Source organism: Neoarius graeffei, chromosome 20 (assembly GCF_027579695.1).
Source record: "Neoarius graeffei isolate fNeoGra1 chromosome 20, fNeoGra1.pri, whole genome shotgun sequence".
Classification (NCBI taxonomy): domain Eukaryota; kingdom Metazoa; phylum Chordata; class Actinopteri; order Siluriformes; family Ariidae; genus Neoarius; species Neoarius graeffei.
The window spans coordinates 32,360,707-32,385,334 of NC_083588.1; the positions used below are offsets into that span (position 1 = coordinate 32,360,707).

A 24,628-nucleotide genomic window follows, 5' to 3' on the forward strand; every position below is an offset into this window, starting at 1 on the left:
CCTCCACAAGGAGGGTAAGCCACAAAAGGTCATTGCTGAAAAGGGTGGCTGGAAAAGGTGCACAAACCAACAGGGATGGCCGCAGTCTTGAGAGGATTGTCAAGAAAAGTTGATTCAAGAACTTGGGAGAGCTTCACAAGGAGTGGACTGAGGCTGGTGTCAGTGTATCAAGACCCATCACGAACAGACATCTTCAAGAAAGGGGATACAACTTTCGCATTTCTAATGTCAAGCTACTCCTGAGCCAGAGACAATGTCAGAAGTGTCTTATCTGGGCTAAGGAGAGAAAGAAATGGACTGTTGCTCAGTGGTCCAAAGTCCTCTTTTCAGATGAAAGTACATTTTGCATTTAATTTGGAAATCACGGTTCTAGAGTCTGGAGGAAGAGTGGAGAGGCACAGAATCCAAGGTGTTTGAAGCCCAGTGTAAAGTTTCCACAGTCTGTGATGATTTGGGCTGCCATGTCATCTGCTGGTGTTGGTCCACTGTATTTTATCAAGTCCAAAGTCAACACAGCCATCTACCAGGAGATTTTAGAGCACTTCATGCTTCCATCTGCTGACGAGCTTTTTGGAGATGCTGATTTCCTTTTCCAGCAGGACTTAGCACCTACCCACAGTGCCAAAACTACTACCAAATGGTTTGCTGACCATGATATTACTGTATTTGACTGGCCAGCCAACTTGCCTGACCTGAACCCCATAGAGAATCTATGGGGTATTGTCAAGAGGAAGATGAGAAACACCCGACCCAAAAATACAGATACGCTGAAGGCCACTATCAAAGCAACCTGGGCTTCAGTAACACCTCAGCAGTGCCACAGACTGATCACCTCCATGCCACACCGCATTGATACAGTAATTCATGGTAAAGGAGCCCCAACCAAGTATTGAGTGTATAAATGAATATACTTTTCAGAAGTTGGACATTTCTGTATTGTAAATCCTTTTTTTGATTGATCTTAGGGAATATTGTAATAATTTGAGATACTGGATTTCTGATTTTCATGAGCTATAAGCCATAATCATCAAAATTAAAACAAAAAAGGCTTTAAATATTTCACTTTACATGTAATGAATATAGAATATATGAAAGTTTACCTTTTTGAATTAAATTATGAAAAAAAAGGAACTTTTCATGGTATTCTAATTTTTTGAGATGCACTAGTATATACACACGTGTGTGTGTGTGTGTGTATATGTATATATATATATATATATATACACACACACACAGGATAAAGCGGCTAGAGATAATGAGTGATTGAGATATATATCACTCATTATCTCTAGCCGCTTTATCCTGTTCTACAGGGTCGCAGGCAAGCTGGAGCCTATCCCAGCTGACTACAGGCGAAAGGCAGGGTACACCCTGGACAAGTCGCCAGGTCATCACAGGGCTGACACATAGACACCCATTCACACTCACACCTACGGTCAATTTACTCACCAGTTAACCTAACCTGCATGTCTTTTGGATTGTGGGGGAAACCAGAGCACCCAGAGGAAACCCACGGGGAGAACATGCAAACTCCGCACAGAAAGGCCCTCGCCGGCCACGGGGCTCGAACCCGGACCTTCTCATTGTGAGGCGATAGCGCTAACCACTACACCACCATGCCGCCCTTCTCTGTATATGTTTCTCACCATTTTGGAACACATTGAATATTTAAAAAAATATATTTGTTTACATAACATTCACTTGTTGCTTGTGTTGTTTATTTATTTTTCTAATTTTAACCAAGTGTAGCAGTAATTTCCCCTCGGCTAATTTCAGTGTTGTCTTTTGTCATTGTTAAGACACTATGATTAAGGCAACATTAAGAGTATATTTTCATCCAATTTTAAGACCTGGGTTGCTGGGACTGGAGATGAATGTGTGTGATGTTTCTTGCTTGTCTGTTTCCTCAGTGAAAATGGAAGCCAAGAGCTTAATCAAGCGTCTCTTCAGCAGCATCCAGCGCTGTGAAAACGAAACTGACTGGAAACACCTGCAAGATGCAGCCAAAGCCAATGCAGCACAGGAGGACTGATGGAGCTTCCTGCTTTACTCTTTACCCTTTCCCCAACCTTGGATACTTCTGGTCAAAGCTTACCCCTCTCTCAGGGACGGTATGTGCACAGAGGCTGCTGCTTATATGATGGCCAAGTGTTTCAGTATCTGGCCCTTGTTTGCGCCTACTAGTACTCTTTAATGGCAAGTGCTGAATGAGTTTTTTTTTTTTTTTTTTTTTAATTTCCAGTGCACCGATTCATTACTGTGATGTAGCATTATTTCCTAGCTGCTACTTTAGATGCTGCTATGTATGATGGTATTTATGAACAACATTCAGACATTTTACAGAGAATAAAATACCAAAAATACATGAAACTTCTGTTTTAAACAATTTCTAATTGATTATTTGTTGTTGTTTTGTCTTTTTTTTTTTTTTTTTTGCTTTAAGCAAAATGGATGTTTATTTTTTCTGTGGTCCCTCATCATAAAGGGTGTGGACATGATACCTGATTGACCTCCATGCAAAATGAAAATAAATAATATGCATTCTTACTGGAATGTGTAATCTACAGTATCTTTTGAAATTAGTTTAAAAGGCCCTGTAAAACCCCTTTTCCAGAAAATTTGGGATATTTTCCAAAATGCAATAAAAACAAAAATTTGTGATTTGCTCATGTGAACCTTTATCTGACAAAAGTACAAAGAAAATATTATCGATAGTTTTACTGACCAACTTAATTGTATTTTGTAAATATAAACGAAGTTAGAATTTGATACCTGCAACACACTCAAAAAAGTTGGGACAAAGGCAAAATAAGACTGAAAAGTTCATAGGCTGTTCAAGTAACACCATTTTGGAAGATTCCACAATAATCAGGTTAATTGGTAACATGATTGGGTATAAAAGGAGCAGCACCAAAGACTTGGTCTCTGCAAGCAAGGATGGGTCATGGCTCGCTCATTTGTGCCAAAATTCATGAGAGAATTGTTAGTCAATTCCAAAAGAAACATTACTCCGTGCACCAGTTTTCATCTCATCTCATTATCTCTAGCCGCTTTATCCTTCTACAGGGTCGCAGGCAAGCTGGAGCCTATCCCAGCTGACTACGGGTGAAAGGCGGGGTACACCCTGGACAAGTCGCCAGGTCATCACAGGGCTGACACATAGACACCCATTCACACCTACGGTCAATTTAGAGTCACCAGTTAACCTAACCTGCATGTCTTTGGACTGTGGGGGAAACCGGAGCACCCGGAGGAAACCCACGCGGACACAGGGAGAACATGCAAACTCCGCACAGAAAGGCCCTCGTCGGCCACGGGGCTCGAACCCGGACCTTCTTGCTGTGAGGCAACAGCGCTAACCACCGTGCCGCCCCTGCACCAGTTTTGGTCTTTCAAAATCTATAGTACACAATATTGTGAAAAGATTCAGGGAAATTCGGAAACATCTCTGTACATAAAGGGCAAGGTCGGAAACTACTGTTGAATATGTGTGACCTTCATGCTAATGTGACAAATATAGCCACATGGGCTCGGGAGTACTTCAGAAAACTGTCACTTAACACAGTCCGTCGCTACATCTAGAAATGCAGCCTGAAACTGTATTAAACAAGGAGGAAGCCATTCATCAATTCTATGCACCTGATTTGCATCTATGCACCTGAAACTCTGCTGATTTCTTTGGTCCCAATCTCATTTCAGCTGGACGGATGGACAGACAGACAGAGGAAATGCGTGCTGTGGTCAGATGAGTCCACATTTCAGCTTGTTTTTGGTAAAACCAGGCATTGAATTCTCAGTGCCAAAGGTGAACACAACCATTCAGTTTGCCATCAGAAAGGTGCAAAAAATCATCTGTGATGGCATGGATGAGTTGCATGTATGTGAAGGTACCATTGATATATTGGGATTTTAGAGAGACATATTCATCAAGGTGACATATTTTCCCAGGAAATCCATGCTTATTTCAGCAGGACAATGCCAGGCCTCGTTCTACATGAGCTACAACAGCATGGCTCTGTAGACGGAGTGCATGTGCTTGACTGGCCTGCTGCCAGCCCAGATCTGTTTCCTATTGACAATGTATGGCGCATCATGAAGAGGAAACTCAGACAACAGCAACCACTGACTGTTGAGCAGCGGAAGTCTTGTGTTAAGCAAGAATGGACAAAAATTCCAATCGCAAAACTGCAAATATTAGTCTCCTCAGATCCCATATGATTAAAGTGTTAAAAGGAAATGTGATGTAACACAGTGGTGGTAATGCCTCTGTCCCAACTTATTTTGAGTGTGCTGCAGGCATGTCGATTATATTTACAAAATACAATTAAGTTGGTCAGTAAAACTCTTGAAAATCTTTTCTTTGTACTTTTGTCTGTTAAAGGTTCACACGAATTAACCAATCATATTTTTGTCTTTATTGCATTTTGGAAAATCTCAATTCTTCTGGAAATGGGGTTGTACTTGGTATGTAAATTTACATTCACCATTCACTATATTCTAAACACCTGCACATTTATACAGTTATCCAGTCAGCCAGTTATGTGGCAGCAGCACAATGCATAAAATCATGCAAGGCAAGAGCTTCAGTTAATGGGTAAATTAATGGAATGGGTAAGAAATATGACCTCAGTGGCTGTTCGTGCCATCCTGAGATTTTTACTCACAACTAGGTGTTTCCACAAAATGGTGTGAAAAGCAAAATTGTCTAGTGAGAAGTAATCATGATGAGATAGAGAGGTTAGGGGAGACTGATTTGTGCCAACAGGAAGACTATAGTAACTCGAAAAGCATCTCAGAATATGCTGACCCTTGAGGCAGATTGGTTACAACAGCAGAAGACCAAATCAGGTTCCACTCCTGTCAGTCAAACATCTGAGGCTACACTGGGCACAGCATTACTGAAACTGGGCAGTTGAAGATTACAATATCAGCTGGTCTTTTTCAATCTTCAACTGTCCAGTTTTGGTGAACCTGTGCCTGTATGTTTTTTTTTTTTAGGCATCCTAGTAGCCACATGATTGGCTGACTGGATTGTTTAATGAACAGATAAGTGTACAGGTTAATCTGAGACTAATCCTAATCCTTCAAACAACATTAATTTATCTTCAGTTACGCTTTCTCCTGGTCAGTGTATACCCTGAGTAGGACGTCGGCCCATCGCAGGGCACCACACAAACACCTAGAATGTTTTCATGCGGTAGGAAAAAATACCTGGAAAGCACTAGAGTACTTGAAGGAAACTCCTGGACAGACAAAGAACCAAGCCCAAGATCAAATCCCAGACCCTGAAACTGCACCAACATTATGAGCCACTGGAAGTTCAATCAGCACAATAGAAAGTGACTTGAGCATAAGTAAGTTTATTCAGACTTCTTATTCACAGAAACTGCATTTTTAATGGCTGTACTATCTCACAAATCACAGATACACAATCATTTGTCAAGTACAAGAAAGTGTGCAGATTGATTTCTAATAAGGTGCAAGTAGTACTACAGCAAGTACAACATAAGCAGCAGCAGCAACAACAAGACAGTTTACTGAGTAGTCAGAGCTATATAGAGCCTAATAGAGCTAAGGATTCCAGTCATTCACTAGGCGATGACTTGTGACCCATTCACTGAATAGCGTGGGGTTGCCAATAATTTTGAAAACAACGGGTCAGGCTTGGATTGGGGACCCTCAGCCCCACAGACACAGGCAGTTACCTCTGTCCCCAGGGGATCTGATCACCAGGTCACTGACAACCTCCACCGTGCCAAAGAGGGGAAAGAGCTTCTCATCGAAGCGCTCATTATATGTGTAGATGTGTGAGTGGCGCTCAGCGTCATAGAAGGACAGCTGGCCATGCTCATAATCCAGGTAAACTCCAACTCTGCGTGGGATGAGAGACTCTGGAAGTGCGGTGAAGGGCACAGTGAGTGCCTTCAGCTCGACACCTCGCTCCAGCCGCAGGGTCAGGTAACCCGTGTTGGTGTTGAGTGACTTGAAACCCTTGCGCAGTGCAGACTCTTTAGCTACGCCCAGCCTCCAGTCTCTCTCTCCCACATCGACTTCCCAGTAGCGCCGACCCAAGCCAAAGCCCTCGATGCCTACAGCACACCACCAACCATCAAAGCGCTGGTGGTAATTGGGAACATCTTGGCGCTCAAAGCCGCAGCGCATGCGCTTCTCATCAGCTGAAATCAGCAGGTCTGGGTTTGCTGTGTCAAGGTCGAGGGTCACCTCCACTGTGGTATAAGAGATATGCTTGTATAAGGCAATCAAACTTGTCATATAAATCTGTATCTTTTGTGGTGCTTGAAAGTTTGCAAACCCTTTAGAATTTTCTTTATACTTGCATAAATATGACCTAAAACATCAGATTTTCACACAAGTCCTAAAAGTTGAAGAGTATTCAAATAAATGAGACAAAAATATTATACTTGGTAATTTATTTATTGAAGAAAGAACAGGCATCTATCAAAGTCTGATCTTCAGAACATGTTTGTGGAAGTGGATCATTGCACGAACAAAGGAGATTCTTGAGGAACTCCTAAAGTTCTTGATGCTCATTAGGCTGGAAGAGATTACAAAACAATCTCTAAAGAGTTTGGATTCCACCAATCCACAGACAGACAGATAGAGTAAATTCAAGCTCACTGTTTCCCTCCCCAGGAATGCTGACCAACAAAGATCACTCCTAGATCAAGGCATGTAATAGTTTGTGAGGTGACAAAGGAACCCAGGGTAAATGTCTAAGCAACTAAAAGCCTCTTGATCATTTTCCTTAAATAAGTGGATGATAAAGTATAATTTGTCCCCATTTGTTTAATTGCATTCTCTATATCTACTTAAGACTTGAGTGAAAATCTGAAGTTTTAGATCATAATTTATGTAGAAATATAGAAAAAAATTCACAAACTTAAGCACCACTGTACCTTTATGAATATGTGGATAACTAACCTGCAGCATCACAGATCCAGTCCCATACTGATCAGTGGGAGGGGGGGGGGGGGGGGGGGGGAAAGTAATCTCATATTTATAATCATGTAATTGATTTATCTAAGAAGGGTGAAAATGATAGAGTATTGTTTGACTTACCAGCCTGAGGAATGTAAGGAGTAGCAGCTGAAAGTGAAAAGAAAAACAGTCCAGAAGGAGTGAAAATATATACAAACTGTAAAGGCAATTCCATGAATATTATTACATTTGCAGATAGAACAGCTGATACTTTTGGTTCATTTGCTATTTGGTTGGGCTTAGTTTCCTCACTTCAAATAATTAAAGCTTAAAAAGAAGCTGAGGGGTGTGCAGAGTTAATAACGTACTCCTAAAACTTCAGGGAAAAAAAAAACAACAACAAACAAACAAAAAAAATATTTTCCAGGTGTGCAAAAATTACAAACACTGTGTCCTGCATTCAGTGTTTAAGTTTTCTTTTTGTTTCTCAGGCTACATCTACAGAACACATGGCATTACTACTCTGCACTTGTGTTCAGTTTGCCTCCCACAAACGAAAATACACAATGTTTGGTTCACTTCTTGCAACTGGTCCAATTCTGAGTCAAAACATTTTCTCACTGCAATCAAATTGTACTAGAGAACACTCTAACCAGCTGTTTTGGTCCACAATGACATGCAGTTGCTGCGCTCTCACCTGCTGAAACGAACTGCACCAAAGAGGAAAATGTGCCAGGTTTTGCTTCAAATGGACTAAATGTTGCATATTTGAATGCACCCTAAGAGGTCCTGATTTACAAAATGCCCACTTCAAGAACAAGTACTAAGAATATCTTACCAATTTTCTGACTCTTCTGCTTCCAAATGAGCCACTGCTGTGGAATAATCTCCTGAAACGTAAACACTTCAATTACAAACCACTTTCAAGCTTCTCTAGCCTTCCTGAGCTCTTAAGACTTCTACATTTATCCTATTTTTTGCAGCAAGTTCCTCACCTTGTCCAACTCCTTTGTCAGTAGAGTCCAGAAGATCAGCTCCATGGCAGACTGCAGAGTTGGAACACGACCTCGTCGCCACTGCTTCTCCAGATCCTCCAGCACCATCACCACCTGCTCGCCAGGCCACACACTCTGCTACAGACAGCAAGAGAGAACATGTGTGTCTACTATGCCATCAATACATGAAGACATTTCAAGGCACTACAGGGCTTTTGTGTGGATCTAGGAAGTCAGGAAAAGGGTGGAATTTAAAAGCTTGGCTGAATAGCAAAAGTGATGCAGTGGGAAGTTTGGTCTTTTAATTGAACCCTGCAATTTATTTGGGTTTACCTCAGGCTGGGCCCTCAGGTCCTTGATCCAGGTCATGATGAGCCTTTTCGCACTCTCTATATCTTGCTCACTGCTCAGAGCCAGCTCCTTCCAGTCACTCTTCTCCGGCCAGCCGTCAGTCTGCAGCGGTCTTTTCTACCAGAGCACATTTCTAATAGTTCATGTCTGTATTGGCATGACATCAACTAATAACATATAAAAAAGTCCAGATTCTCTGGCAAGAACTATTTTAATTCATTAGTTAAGAAACTTGAAATAAACTAGTCAAATTATTCATATAAATTCATGCAGTCAATATTTTGTTCCCATTTTCATAAAAGCAGTAGTGACAAAATAATAATAGCAAAACTGAGTCACTGTCAGTTATAACTTGGGATAATATTAACACTTAGGAGTACTAAAAAGTGTTACTTAAAAACATGTATTTAAAAAAAAAGCAAACTTCTTGTCTACAAGGTCTTTAAATACATTTCAAATGTATAAGGATTTCCTTTTTAATAATTACATTCTGAAATAAGTCTTTTTAGTTTTTCATAAGAAGTAAAAGCAGATCTTAGCAGTGAAGTCTTTTCCACCCTAATGTAGTTAATCGAGAGTGTGCGCGCGCATGTGTAAGATGGATAAAATTTAGTGCAGAAGTTCAAGACAAAACAAAAAAGGTAAAGAAAATGATGTATTACTTTTTATTTTTGTGTTTGGTTTCACAGATATTCCTGAAAATGTTTGCATCTCATTTTTGGAATGTGAAATACAGGGGCCTCCAGAATTAACAGCACCCTTCATAGAATTAGTAGTCTTTAAATCACACGTACACTCAAGCACAGTGAAATTCCTCCTCTGCATTTAACCCATCTGAAGCAGTGAACAAACGTATGTGCACACAAGTGAGCAATGAGCATACACACATACCCAGAGCAGTGGTCAGCTATGCTACAGCACCCAGGGAGCAGTTGGGGGTTAGGAGCCTTGCTCAAGGGCACCTCAGCCATGATACAAAGGGAGGGGAAAGTGCTGTTCATTCACTCAACTCCCCTCACATTTTTCCTGCTGGTCCTAGAAATCGAACCAGTGACACTTTGGGCCCAAGGCTGCTTCTCCAACCATCAGATCACCTCCCCTCAAGGTTCAAGAAGCACCTTTGGGACCAAAAGGTCGCTCGTTTGATTCGCTGCACCAGCAGGAAAATGTGTGGGTGGGGAGAGTGAACGAACAGCATTACATCTACATTCATGGCTGAAGTGCCCTTGAGCAAGGCACTTAACCCCGAACTGCACCCCGGGTATGACAGCACAGCTGCTCACTGCTCTGGGTATGCGTGTGTTCACTGCTTCAGATGGGTTAAATGCAAATAAAGAATTTCACTGTGCTCTAATGTACATGTGACAAAATAAAGGCTTAAAATAAAAGAGGGGGAAAACGTGCAATATAAACATTTCACACGATAATTTAAAATATTCTGGAGATGGATGGCTGCTGACCTGCACAAATCAGGTAGTCGATATTAAAAAAAAAATAAAGAAAAAAAAATTCCAGTATGCACAATTAGGGCCTCAGGTTTCACATGTCTGTGTGATACTTGCCAGGAACTGGAGCATGCTGTCACTCCACACATTTAGAACAGGAAAATAGGGGGAAAGGTTTTTGTTCGATTTGCACAATTTTCACTCATGCATGTGGTTGTGACATTTCAAAACCAACTGTTATAAACACCACTTTCTTGAAAGCATCTGATAAAATGCAGCACTTGAACTTCACCAACTGGCATAAACACAAAAACCACAGGACAAATTTGAAACTTAACTTCACTATATGGCCAAAAGTATGTGGACACCAGACCATCACACCAATGGGTCTTTCCCCAAACTGTTGCCACGAAGTTGAAGCACACAATTGTATAGGATGTCTTTATATGCTGTACTATTACAATTTCCCTTCACAAGAGGTGAGGGGCCCAAACCTGTTCCAGCCTGACAATGCCCCTGTGCACAAAGCGCCCCTGTGCATGAAGACATGGTTTTCCAAGTTTGGTGGAGAAGAACTCAAGAACCCCACGGAACACCTTTGGGATGAACTGGAAAATGGACTGCACATCATGCCTCCTCACCTGATCACCAATTGTACCTCTTGTAGTTGAATGAGCACAAATCATCACAGCCACATTCCAAAACCTAGTGGAAAGTCTTCCCAGAGGAGTGGTGGTTATAATAACAGCAAAGAGGGAATACATCTGGAATGGGATGCTGAAAAAGCACACATGGGTGTGATAGTCTGGCATTTACAAACTTTTAGTCATATTGTGTAAATAATACATACACCAACATGAATGTCATGACAATAATATTGGGCTTTCAAGGATTTATTTTTTTGAACACTGTCTACAGTCAAGTAAATTCTAAATCACCACAGACTGAGAGGCTGCCATCAAAGAAAGAAGCCCCTGCTCCAAAATCAACACCTTCAAGCTTAACTAAAGTTCGCAGCTGGCCACACTGACAAAGAAAAAGCCTTGTGGAGGAAAGTTTTGTGATCAGATGAAAAAAAGATTGAGATGTTTGGCCACAATGACCAGAGGTACAGAGAAACACTGTACCACCTGTTAAGCAGAGTGGTAGTAGTATCATGCTCTGGGGCTGTTTTGCTGCCAGTGGAACTGGTGCATTGCACAAAGTGGATGGAATAATGAAGGAGGAGTACTACCTCAGAATTCTTCAGCATAACCTCACACTAGGTTGTCTGTGTCTATGTGTCAGCCCTGTGATGACCTGGCGACTTGTCCAGGGTGTACCCCGCCTTTCGCCCGTAGTCAGCTGGGATAGGCTCCAGCTTGCCTGCGACCCTGTAGAACAGGATAAAGTGGCTAGAGATAATGAGATGAGAACCTCACACCATCAGAAACTTGGACACAATTGGGTGTTTGAACAAGACAATGACTACAAATACACACCAAAGCTGGTGGTGGAATGGATAAAGGAAAACAAGACAACTGTATCACAAGCATGTGGATTGTGTTTAAAATTCAGGTTCGTGCCAGTAAACACATACATTTAATTAAACTCTACCAATTCTGCTAAGAAGTGTGGTCAGATATCCAACTAGAATTCTACCAGAAGCTTGGTGATTGTTACCAAAAGCATTTGTTTAAGGTGAAACTTACTAATTCTTGTGGGGTTTTTTTTCTATTAAAGATGTATATTGTACAATCATTCTGCTACAGAAAAAGAACCTTTCAAAGAAATCAGTGAAAGCCCAATACTGCCATGACATTCACGCTCCATGTATGTAAACTTCTGACCTCAACTGTACATATGGAATGAGAAAATTATACAGACGTAAAATGTCCAACTAATATATGATATGCACTTGTAAGGTGGTTTGTAATCCTTTACCTTGCTCTCCAGCAGGGATGCCCACTCCAGAATAAACGCCCTACAGGTCAACGTGGGCCAAACATCCTCACAGCTGGTGATGTGCTCCAGCACCTCAGACATCTACAGCCAACCAGAGACAGGAAAGCATTAATAATAATCTTTAAACTTGTTCTTCTGTAGGGTTATTCTTGATACACATTATAACCTTGGACCAGTGCATCGATAATGAATTTATTATTGTACCCGGCAGACTCTACTCAGGTCCTTGGCCAGGTTCACAATAAATTCTTGGATCTCATCCAGAGGCTCTCTCTTCTCATCTTTTGCCTTCTTGTGAGACTCCTGTACACACACACACACACACACACACACAATACATGAGTTACAGCTCATGTGAAATATCCAAAGTCAGTATAAAAATGATCTTGATAAGCAGTGTGAGAGCACTGAGGGAAAATTTAGTCAGAGAAGGCAGGCAGTAAGTGCTGACAGTTAAGGACATTCAGAGAGAAAAACAACAAGGACAAAGTTTCAGAGCCTCATTGTAATGCAGTTCACACTTTCCCCTCAGCCTTTCCTCTTTTGCCTATTGAACTGGGAAACCATGACCAGCCAGAAGAACAATGTATTAATCAGCGTAAAAGACAGAAATGGTAAGACTGATCGTATGCTGTTTACTCACTGAATTTCACTGTCACATAAGTCACACTTCAGACATTTTCCTTGAACCTTGCATCGTAAGACTGCATAACCATGTCATAAACCTTTCCTGCCATGACCGTTTATATCTAGTGCTAATTTTTGCTAATTGTCTAATATCATATCAAGCCCTTTATGGTTCTACCATAGACTTTGCAACGACAAAACCTTTTATGAGAAATTATGTGCATTATGTGATGTTGCTGTACACATCATAACAGCCATCATAAGCTAGCTTGGGTGCCTTTACTAAAATTTGCTGAGCAGTGTAGGCTGTCATTAAGACAGCTACTGTGATAATATCAAGAATGGAAACACGACAGCATGTGGTAGTGCCATAACACATTTATGGTGCGGTTATGTCAGTCTTATGATGCACAGTTAAAGTAACATGTTACCCAATGCAGAAACACTTCAGCTTCACCTTAAACTTGACTGTGAAGTTCTTGGCCGGTTCAATGAGGAACTGGAGACAGTGTATCATCTTGACTGGTCTGCACTGAAATCCCCTAAAAATGATTAAACATGTCAGTTGTTAATCAATCAATCAATCAATCAATCATCAGCACATATTAACACTGCATGTTAAAAAGTCATAACTACAACCCCTGGCAAAAAGTATGGAATCACCAGTCTTGGATGAGCACTCATTCAGACGTTTTATTCTGTAGAACAAACTGAGATCACAAACATGATACAATAATAAAGTAATTCCAAAGTGCAACTTCTTGGACTTCAGAAACACTAAAATAAACGAAGAAAATACATTGTGATAGTCAGCAAATGTTACTTTTATAGACCAAGCACAGGGAAAAAAATATGGAATCACTCAATTCTGAGGAAAAAAATATGGAATCACTCAATTTTCAGGTAGAAAATAAGGACTCACCCAGTCAATTTCCTTTCCCTAAATTGACACCTGCCTCAGATTAGATCTGCTCGTTAGTCTGCAGTTAGAAACAGCGCAGTTATCACACCTTGGAGGGCTGCTGGACCAAGTGGACTGGCAAGAATCATGGCTCCAACAAGAGAGATGTCTCTTGAAACAAAAGAGAGGATTGTCAAACTTCTTAAAGAAGGTAACTCTTCACGCATGGTTGCCAAAGATGTGGGCTGTTCACAGTCAGCTGTATCTAAGATATGGACCAAGTACAAACAGCATGGGAAGGTTTTTAAAGTCAAGCGTACTGGTAGACCAAGGAAGACATCAAAGCGTCAAGACAAAAAACTTAAGGCCATATGTCTTGAAAACCGAAAAAGTACAACAAAACAAATGAAGCATAAATGGGAGGAAGCTGGAGTCAATGTGCAAGTATGTGACCGAACCGTGAGAAATCGCCTAAAGGAAATGGGATTTTCATATAGGAAAGCTAAAAGAAAACCATCATTGACACCTAAACAGAAAAGAACAAGACTACAATGGGCTAAGGAGAAGCAATCATGGACTGTGGATGACTGGATGAAAGTTATCTTCAGTGATGAATCACGAATCTGCATTGGACAAGGTGATGATGCTGGAACTTTTGTTTGGTGCCGTTCCAGTGAGATTTATGAAGAGGACTGCCTGAAGAAAACATCCAAATTTCCACAATCCTTGATGATATGGGGCTGCATGTCAGGCAAAGGCACTGGGGAGATGGCTGTGGTTACTTCTTCAATAAATGCACAGGTTTACATTGACATTTTGGACAGTTTTCTTAACCCTTCAATTGAAAAGATGTTTGGGGATGATGAAATAATTTTCCAAGATGCCAATGCATCATGCTATAGAGCAAAAACTGTGAAAGCATTCCTTGGTGAAAGACACATCCAGTCAATGTCATGGCCTGCAAATAGTCCAGATCTCAACCCAATAGAAAACTTGTGGTGGAAATTGAAAAAAATGGTCCACGACAAGGCTCCGGCCTGCAAAGCTGATCTGGCAACTGCAATCAAAGAGAGTTGGCACCAGATTGATGAAGAATACTGTTTGTCACTCATCAAGTCCATGCCTAAGAGACTGCAAGCCGTTATAAAAGCCAGAGGTGGTGCAACTACGTAAGTACTAGTGAGGTGTTTTGAATGTTCTTTTGTTTGTCTGTTTTTCATGATTCCATATTTTTTTCCTCAGAATTGAGTGATTCCATATTTTTTTTCCCTGTGCTTGGTCTATAAAAGTAACATTTACTGACTTCCACAATACTTTTTCTTCATTTCTTTTAGTGTTTCTGAAGGCCAAGAAGGTGCACTTTGGAATGACTTTATTATTGTATCATGTTTGTGATCTGAGTTTGTTCTACAGAATAAAACGTGTGAATGAGTGCTCATTCAAGACTGGTAATTCCATACTTTTTGCCAGGGGTTGTACTACCAGGTGATGCTGTGGTTAGTTTTTATATCTCATCTCATCATCTCTAGCCGCTTTATCCTTCTACAGGGTCGCAGGCAAGCTGGAGCCTATCCCAGCTGACTACGGGCGAAAGGCGGGGTACACCCTGGACAAGTCGCCAGGTCATCACAGGTAGTTTTTATATTACAAGGCAAAATGGTTTCAACCCTGTAAGACTGAAATTTAGGTTTGGTCATTAGTAGCAATGGCCAGATGAATCCGAGGCTTCAAAGCATTGTTGAGTGTTACAGTCGAGGCATGCCAAAAGAAACCCTGGTTTGAGGAGTGCATTAATTTGCAGAAAACCACATGACCGATGACAAACGAGGCCTCACAGAACAAGAAAGTGACGCTTTTAGTTAGTTTAAGGCATCGAGTACTAGGTATATGGAAGTGAAGCACTGTGATTCGGGGATTGTTAGTGTGTAAATTGGCGCACCATAAGCTGAGACACTGATTTTTTCCCCCCCAAATTGTTATTTAAACTATAAAACTGGATGCAAGATCAACTAAATATAGTAACATTTTATTTAAACAACACTTTTGTCTCATTTCTTTGTATAAAAACAAATGTTTTATGGGTGTTTTTCACAGGTATTGTTGTTCATTTATGCATTTAAATATATTGTAGAGTTTGTAATGTTTAGAGTAATGATATTAGTGAGTGTAATGATATTAGTGAGAGCGTTAAGATGAAGCCAGCAGCAAAAAAGAAGGTAATCACCTGAATGACAACAGTTTACAATTGTATCAATAAGGTAAAATGCTCCATATTTAACATATTGATGGGGTATTATATGTAATAACTTCAGTACCATTACATCTGTTCAGTATTTACAGTAGGTCTTTATTCCCAAGGTGAAGTGTTTGTTGTGTTCCAAGGCACTAACTTACAACAACAACATTTCCTCTATGGTGAGGCATTACCATTTCATCCATGAGACCAAGGAGGACCATGCAGGACCCAGCCATGGTAGTTAATCATAAAGTAGAATGTCATTCTATTGGAACCATGCATACGACATGAAAGATACTGGCTGTGGCTAATGGTTAGAGAAGCAGCTTTTGGACCAAAAGGTCACCGGTTTGATTCCCTAGACTAGCAGGAATGGCTGAAGTATCCCTGAGCAAGGCACCTAGCCCCCAACTGTTCCCCAGGCTGCTCTGGGTATGTTGTATGTCACTCTGGATAAGAGCATCTGCTAAAATGCCTGTCATATTGTACGTTTCTAGATGAGAGGACATTTTATAGTATTGGATGTATACCCACATTTATCTCTCCTTACTTTGAAATTTTTGTGTACCCCAGCCTCTTCTGTTCCCCATGAATGTGTTTTTTGAAAGGTGGGTGAAATTGTTTCAAAAAAGAAAGGAGAGAAATTGTCTTAGCCCCAACAATGTGGAACAAATTCTATCCCTTAATAAAATAATACATCAGTCCCACAAGCACTTCTGTACAGTTTCACAAGCACATTGTTTCTTACTACTCACTAAGCACAACTGTAGTTGTAGTAATACCGTTATGATAATGTTGCTTAATTCCTTAATATAAAACAAAACATTGAAAGATATTAAATATATCAATATACTCATATTGTATATACAAGCTGAACTAAAGTTCTATTCAGAATATAGATATTTAGAATATTTTTCCCAAATGTATCTTTATATAACACTGGTTTGATGAACTGCTGTATACCAGCCTATATATTGTATATATGATTGTAGGATTGATAGCTTGAGCAGTGCGTGTCTCTAGTGAGCACATGAAGCCTCCAGAAATGAACCATTTCTCAATACAGCTGGCTGGAAAGCTTCAGTGCTTCATGAAGCTTCATCTGGCCATCACTAATCTTTCAGTATTTTAGATTAGATGTACTATACTTCATTAGGAGGCTGCGGTCCTTTAACATCTGCAGGAAACTCCTGTGGATGTTCTATCAGTCTGTGGTCGCCAGTGTCCTGTTTTACACCGTGGTGTGCTGGGGGGGCAGCACATCCAAGAAGGCCACATCCAGGCGGGACAAACTGATCAGGCAGGCCGGCTCTGTGGTTGGCATGAAGCTGGACTCTCTGGTGACGGTGGCAGAGAAGAGGTCTATGGACAAACTATTGAACATCATGGACGATGCCAGTCACCCTCTGCACACCGTCATCAGCAACCAGAGGAGCCTGTTCAGTGACAGAATGCTCCTTCCCAAGTGCAGGACGAACGGACTCAAAAACTCCTTTGTCCCTCACACCATCAGACTGTACAACTCCTCTCTGGGGGGGGGGGTGTAACAGGAGGACAGAGGACGGGAAGGAGCAGTAGCCTAGCCTAACAATAAGCAATACCGGACAATGTGCAATATAATGTGCAATATTTTTCCTGCCCCCCCCCCCACACACACACACTTACCCTAACCCCCTTCCCCTCTTCCCCATATCTTATTCTTTTATATTTGTATATGTAAATACTTAAATTAAAATAAATTATTTTCTCTGTGTATCTGTAATGATGCTGCTGGAATCTTAATTTCCCTGAGGGAACCCTCCCAAAGGGATCAATAAAGCTTTATCTAATCTATAAGGAGATTTCTGTGTATTGTTTTAATTTCATAATGTCTTGCCAGTGTTCCACTCAGAAAGAGGCCAACGGAAAATAGGTCATTAAAAGATTATGACTTTCAATCATTTAGCTCAAGGACATTGAGAGATTTGGTTCAGTCATTAAACACAAAACTTTTCCACAGAAAACAGACTTGTGATGCATGACAGAACCCAAACCATAATAATTGATGAACTCTGATTATTTATTAATAAATAAATGAATGAATAAATAAATAAATACAATTGAAAAAAAATCCCTTTAATATGTTCTGTCAAGCTTACACTACAGATCATCTTAGCCATGTTTGATGAAGCTTCAATAAAATGTGTCAAAGTGGAAAAAAAACAACTCATATTATGCTAATTAGCTCTATCTAAATGGTGTTAAACTATTCAAGTAGTAATATTTAGCCAGAGATGAAGAATCCAGATAAACAAGTAAACACGCTCACTGGCTACTTTATTAGGAGCACCCATACACCTGTTTTATGCAGTTCTCTAATCAGCAGCACAATGCATAAATTCATGCAGATACAAATCAAGCATTTCAGTTAGTTAATGTTCACTTCAAACATCAGAAAGGAAAAACTGTGATCTCTGTGACTTTCACTGTGGCATGGGTGTTGGTGCCAGATGGACTGGTTTGAGTATTTCAGAATCTGCTGATCTCCTGGGGTTTTCACACACAACAGTCTCTAGAGTTTACACAGAATGGTACGAAAAACAAGAAACATTGAGTGAGTGAGTGAGTGAGTGAGTGAGTGAGTGAGTGAGTGACAGATCTGTGGGTGGAAACGCCTTGTTGATAAGAAAGGTCAGAGGAAAATGGCCAGATTGGTTTGAGCAAACAGGAAGGATATAGCAACTCATATAATCACTTTTTACAACCATGGTGAGCAGAAAGGCACATTGGGTTCCACTCCTGCCAGCCAAGAACAGGAATCTTAGAATCCAGAACAAGTTCCTATTAAAGTGGCCAGTAAGTATAGTTTGACTTAATCAATAAATATTTCTGTTTTTAGACTACAAGGCCTGCTGAAAACTGATTAGACAATAGTGGCCAAAAGGCAATTATCCATATATTTTTTATTTGATTTATTTGGCAATAAAAGTACATGTGTATAAAATACATAAAAACAATACATTGCCAAGGATAACATAAAAAAACCAAACTTATTTCCATTGTGGTCCTATAGTCTCAGCAATAGCCTCACAATAAGTAGATTCACTTATTTTATGAAGATAGGACAATAATCTTAGGACTAGTAGGTTTTTCAATATCATATTAATTGCAGATTATATATTAGCAAAAAATAAAAGTGGTTGGAGCTAAATGGTTCTTCCTATTTTTTTGTGAACGAGTGGCAATAATTTTGTTTGCAGGACTCACGGTTCATGAGATATGGACCACAGCGCAAACACCTGTGCTTGGACCCCTACTTAAAGCTTGACTTGTACTCAAACTTTTGATAATAACTTAATTCCAGGCATTGAAATAAGGCAGAATTAGGCTAACTACTGATGATGACCAACTGTTAGGATTTACAATAATAGCTTTTGACCATTTACTTCTGTAGTCAGTCCTACACTAGAGTAGTTAATCTGCACATAAAGCTGTGCGTTTAAAGGTGGATTATTAAATAGCAGACAGACTCTGTGCAATCATAAGATGGCATTTTTACATCTCGTCATCTCATCTCATTATCTCTAGCCGCTTTATCCTTCTACAGGGCCGCAGGCAAGCTGGAGCCTATCCCAGCTGACTACGGGCGAAAGGCAGGGTACACCCTGGACAAGTCGCCAGGTCGTCACAGGGCTGACACATAGACACAGACAACCATCCACACTCACATTCACACCTACGGTCAATTTAGAGTCACCAGTTAACCTAACCTACATGTCTTTGGACTGTGGGGGAAACCGGAGCACCCGGAGGAAACCCACGCGGACACGGGGAGAACATGCAAACTCTGCACAGAAAGGCCCTTGCCGGCCACGGGGCTCGAACCCAGGACCTTCTTGCTGTGAGGCGACAGCGCTAACCACTACACCACCGTGCCGCCCCCATCTCGTCATCAATCTGTATATTTTCTATATGTTATCTGGCTATCAAGTACTACTTGATACAAACATGAAGAAAATTACAAGTACACACTAAAGTAGAAGTGTGCACTGAGACTGGATCCCTCAGGACATGACACAAAATCATGGGATTGGGCAGTTTTTAACTTTCATGACCATGGGAGCGACAATTAAATATGAAGTTTGTGGAACAAAAAAAAAAAAGACCATTTTATCAACATGTAACCAGACACGGCACTCGTGATGCTGCATGATTCATTTACAGTCTTCTTTCATTCATTAATTCATTCATTCTTGGCACGGTTAGCATTGCTGTGGTTTAATGACTAATTTGTTTATATTTTGGGAAACAAAACCAAAGTTGTTCATTTGACAATACTGAAAGCAAGTACAAATGAAAAGCTTTGAGAGTGGGATCACAAAAACAATCCTGCACACAGCTCTAAAACAGCACATTCAAGATCCCAGAACACTTGCTCAGGCACAGCATGAATTATAATTCAACATTAGTAGAAATAACATCTCATCCACATGTAGTTCCACTTCGAAGCACCTTTAGTTTTGCCTTAACAAGCAGATTGGCAAAATTATTGTTCCCTCTTAGATACATGGACCAATGTAATCACTACACTTTGTTATTCGGTCAATTCCTTTGGGTAAAGTGGTGCAGATCTATGAGCGCATGTCTTTAAGGTCCTTTTACATCATTGTTAACCAATGTAAAGATGTGCAAAGGCATAATGCAGAGACGGGACTGCAAACCATGCTGTCGTCACATGAGCTGAGCCAGCACGGCACTCTGCAGAAAATTAACTCAGCAGGATCTCTTCAACCTAAAGACCTTGGCGTGTTAAAATCAATGCTTAAGCCTTATGTTCTGTTTCAGTAAAAAAAACAAAACAGTAAAATAATGCTTAAATGTTAAATTTATTATCTGGATAATATTATCCTTGGAGTAATGTGATAAAAATGTGAACCAAAATTCCTGAATAGCTATTTCCACCTGCCAAAATAAAGGATGTTTCATTCATTCATTCATCTTCACTAACCATCATGAGCTGTGGTGGATTCGTTACCTATCCTATGAATTTATATGAAATGGGACACCAGACCGTGGATGGATGGATGGATGGATGGATGGGTGGATGTCTCAGATATTTTATACTGAACTGCAATATTATGGCTAGATTTCGATCAATTCTAAAGTCATAGTGTAAGTCAATGAGAGGTAACATTAATAAGTAATGAACAGAATAATGCACAACTCAGACCTGCATAAAATGCCTTGGTATGATTTAGAAACCTTTGCTTAACCTATGATTAGAAAAAACATGAACACATTATTTGCTTGACTGATTATAATGGATCAAACATTAGAAATGTTGCACTGAAAGATAACAGTGAACTACCTGCAGATTAAAGGGCGCAGCTGATAGTCTGAGCACAAACCTTGACATTAGACAATATTTCTGCTATAATCAATCATTTTAGGTCATCAATCAATCAGTGATGATTTTAAATTCTCTCCAGCTCCATTTTTAACCCAGTTAAACGAATCTAGTTCTGAGTTTTCCATCCAGAAAGTACAGGAAGGACACGGACACTGCGGCATTCTCACTAACTCCATGTAGATTGATGATAACCTTCAAGTGACATTGCAACGTTTGGGGTTTTTTTTAATGCATAATATTTTATCTGTGTACATACCGTAATATCACTTCAAGCAAAACACTGCTATGCTATATCTATTCATTAAAACCCTGCAAGTGTTTTGTTGGGGTTTTTTATTATTATTTTTTATTTTTTTATTTTTTGCATGACCTAGACACCATTTTGAGCTTTTGTTTACACGCAAACGTACCTGTGGAGATGCTGAGCTGAAGAGTGTTGAGTCCTGAAAAGATGAAGGAAAGAAGAGACGCTGCACCTGAGCTTCCACACGCAGCAGAAAATAAACCTGACCTTGTTTACATCCTCCGTTCGACCAAAACCGCTGAATTCCACATGATTTTCTTCTCAAAGCTTAGTGCACTACGTAGTGCACAAGAGCCAGGCGGTGTAGTGCACTGATGTAGGGTGTAGGGAGGCGTTTGGGATTGATTAAATGATTCAGGGACTTCCGGATGCAGTGATGACGACAGACCGGGGGGGGCTACGTCATGAACACATGATGCGTATATTTTTCACATTTTACTTTCTCTCTCTGACTTAAGGCAGTACACTATAGACTGTACTATTTATTTCACTTGAAAAAACAAGTCATAGTATGTGATATTAATAAGAACGGCTTTCTGTCTCATGATTATGATGTAGTTAAATAACACTGGCTGGCTGTTTTTCGTGCTTAATATAATGAGGTAGCAAGTTATAATTATGAGATAGTCATTACTATGAGATAGGATTTTATTATTATGAGATAGCAAGTCATACTTATAAGATTGGAAATCATACTTGCGAGATAGGATCTCATAATTATAAGATATAAAGTCATAAGTATGAGAACATTATCTCATTATTATGAGATATTAAGTAATAATTATGAGGAAACCATCTCATTAAAGTGTCAGAAACAGTACACTACAGGTGAACAGGGTAATTTTTTTTAAAAACAGTAGATGCCACATTTAGTCTTGCCTAGTTGATTGCTGATATTGGACACTTAAAAAAATCTATGTTTATTTATGCAAACGGGGTTTTGTCTAATTAAATATGCATAAATTTGCAACCCAATAAAACAAAAAAAAATTAGATGTTAGTTTAATATTAGAATTTAAATGTATCAAATATTCTTAAATATTTCAAATCTAAATAGAATGGGGGCAGCACGGTGGTGTAGTGGTTAGCACTGTTGCCTCAGAGCAAGAAGGTTCTGGGTTCAAGCCCAGTGGCCGACAGGGGTCTTTCTCTGTGGAGTTTGCATGTTTTCCCCGTGTCTGTGTGGGTTTCCTCCGGGTGCTCCAGTTTCCCCCACAGTCCAAAGGCATGCAGATTAGGCTACTTGGTGGCTCTAAATTGACCGTAGGGTGTGAATGTGAGTGTGAATGGTTGTCTGTATCTATGGCTACATCCACACGACAACGGCAACGAGATTTTAAAAAATATATATCGCGTCCACATGGGCAACGGATCAGTAAAATATCAGGTACATATGGCAACACAACGCTTGCTGAAAACGATGCAATACACATGCCACACCTCTAGGTGCGCTGTAAGACGGTCCCATCGGAGACACCAGAATAATAGAAGTAAGGACGCATGCGCATAAACTATTATGCGCGAGACTTCATATTAGCCACAGTCAGAAAAATCTGTTTGTAAAATTATGTTATAATGACCAAATACAATGAAAAGTATTTTTCCAGTCTCACCTGTGAAAGGTAATCCCATGTGATCTCGTTTGGACGGCAAACCTGTTGGTACAGTTAAACGCAGCACATGAATGAGGCATCTTTATTCTCCGCTTTGCCCCATCCAATATGGCGGCGAGGATGACGCATGATTCTACACGGAAGGCGCCGTCTTTAATGGTCTGGAAAAAATTGAATGCTACATGTTGATGGATTAATTTGTTCTTCTACACCCTTTTTGAGGAATGTATTGTAGGACTTAAACCAACATCTGAAGAGGTGAGATCGCTCCTTTTTTTTCCCCTATTTTTGCTGGCGGCGGCACGGTGGTGTAGTGGTTAGCACTGTCGCCTCACAGCAAGAAGGTCCGGGTTCGAGCCCCGTGGCCGGCGAGGGCCTTTCTGTGCGGAGTTTGCATGTTCTCCCCGTGTCCGCGTGGGTTTCCTCCGGGTGCTCCAGTTTCCCCCACAGTCCAAAGACATGCAGGTTAGGTTAACTGGTGACTCTAAATTGACCGTAGGTGTGAATGTGAGTGTGAATGGTTGTCTGTGTCTATGTGTCAGCCCTGTGATGACCTGGCGACTTGTCCAGGGTGTACCCCACCTTTCGCCCGAAGTCAGCTGGGATAGGCTCCAGCTTGCCTGAGACCCTGTAGAAGGATAAAGCGGCTAGAGATAATGAGATGAGATACGTGTGTGTGTGTGTGTGTGTGTATGTGTAACTGGTGAGTAAATTGACCGTAGGTGTGAGTGTGAATGGGTGTCTATGTGTCAGCCCTGTGATGACCTGGCAACTTGTCCAGGGTGTACCCTGCCTCTCGCCCATAGTCAGCCAAAGAGCTCCAGCTTGCCTGCGACCCTGTAGAACAGGGGTGTCCAAACTGATCCATAAAGGGCCGTGTGGCTGCAGGTTTTCATTCCAGCCATGCAGCAGCACACCTGATTTGGCTCATTCAATCAACTGACACACCCACCCTTTAATCAAGGGTGGGTGTGGCTGCAAGTATTTGACTGTGTGAAGACAGTTCAGTTGATTGAATGAGCCAAGTCAGGCGTGCTGCTGCATGGCTGGAATGAAAACCTGCAGCCACATGGCCCTTTATGGATCAGTTTGGACACCCCTGCTGTAGAAGGATAAAGCGGCTAGAGATAATGAGATGAGATGAGATTTTTGCTGGCGGGATTGACTCTGCCCTAACTCTCTCTCTCTCTCTCTCTCTCTCTCTCTCTCTCTCACTTTGCACCATTACACAATAAATATTCACAGTGAAAATATTTTGTAAGCGCGTTTCATGAACCAAATTATAGGATTTGTTGACAACTCGCATCGAGTTCGTTACACTTCTACCCGGCGTGAAGCACATGTGGTTGTGACGTCATCGTAAACAAATCCGTTCTACTCATCCAGACAACTTCGCAACGGCGCCGTTGCCAGATCTTTCCACTCGGGAACCCGTTCTCAAAAGATTTCGTTTTGGGGTACCCAAAACGCCGGTGCCGTGTGGACGCCAGGCCGAAACGCTAAACAATTTTATCAGATTCACCTGAATCCGTTGCCGTGTGGACAGGGCCTATGTGTCAGCCCTGCGATGACCTGGCGACTTGTCCAGGGTGTTCCTCACCTCTCACCAATAGCCAGCTAGGATAGGCTTCAGCTTGCCTGCGACCCTGTAGGACAGGATAAACGGCTACAGATAATGGATGGATGGATAAATAGAATGGGGGCGGCACAGTGGTGTAGTGGTTAGCACTGTTGCCTCACAGCAAGAAGGTTCTGGGTTCAAGCCCAGTGGCCGACGGGGGACCTTTCTGTGTGGAGTTTACATGTTTTCCCCATGTCTGCATGAATTTCCCCTGGGTGTTCCAGTTTCCCCCGTCACAGTCCAAAGACATGCAGGTTAGGCTA

At 40.9% G+C, this 24,628-nt stretch overlaps 2 protein-coding genes across 4 annotated transcripts in view; one reads left to right on the forward strand and one right to left on the reverse strand.

Annotated features, from left to right (window-relative positions):
* recql5 (RecQ helicase-like 5) overlaps positions 1–2,547 on the forward strand; it is a 141,450-nt gene extending 138,903 nt beyond the window's left edge. For both annotated transcript variants that reach the window (XM_060901499.1, XM_060901500.1), the window contains one exon: positions 1,911–2,547. In XM_060901499.1, the coding sequence (XP_060757482.1) occupies positions 1,911–2,032 (122 nt within the window). In that variant the 3' untranslated portion in view covers positions 2,033–2,547. The remainder of the gene's footprint in view (positions 1–1,910) is intronic.
* Positions 2,548–5,344: 2,797 nt separating this feature from the next.
* Positions 5,345–21,422, reverse strand: si:ch211-120g10.1 (E3 ubiquitin-protein ligase TRIM58). Of its 2 annotated transcripts, XM_060901506.1 has the most exons (11): positions 21,238–21,422; positions 13,224–13,373; positions 12,759–12,843; positions 11,879–11,977; positions 11,654–11,755; positions 8,268–8,402; positions 7,935–8,072; positions 7,778–7,829; positions 7,081–7,107; positions 6,943–6,969; positions 5,345–6,227 (listed from the first exon to the last, which is right to left on the reverse strand). In XM_060901506.1, exons 3-11 carry the CDS (start codon positions 12,816–12,818, stop codon positions 5,680–5,682), a joined length of 1,188 nt encoding a protein of 395 aa, XP_060757489.1. In that variant the 5' UTR covers positions 12,819–12,843; positions 13,224–13,373; positions 21,238–21,422; the 3' UTR covers positions 5,345–5,679. The 2 variants fall into 2 exon arrangements, with proteins under 2 accessions (XP_060757489.1, XP_060757488.1); XM_060901505.1 differs by lacking the exon at positions 13,224–13,373 and having other exon boundaries at positions 21,238–21,420.
* Between the last annotated feature and the right edge of the window lie 3,206 nt (positions 21,423–24,628).

Coding starts and splice junctions, on each gene's coding strand:
- si:ch211-120g10.1 (XM_060901506.1), bottom strand. CDS start 12,818: ATGATACACTGTCTCCAGTTCCTCATTGAACCGGCCAAGAACTTCACA. Junction 8,403..11,653: donor CATCCCTGCTGGAGAGCAAG/GTAAAGGATTAC, acceptor GTGCTCTGGTAG/AAAAGACCGCTGCAGACTGA. Junction 6,970..7,080: donor TCCTTACATTCCTCAGGCTG/GTAAGTCAAACA, acceptor CCCACTGATCAG/TATGGGACTGGATCTGTGAT.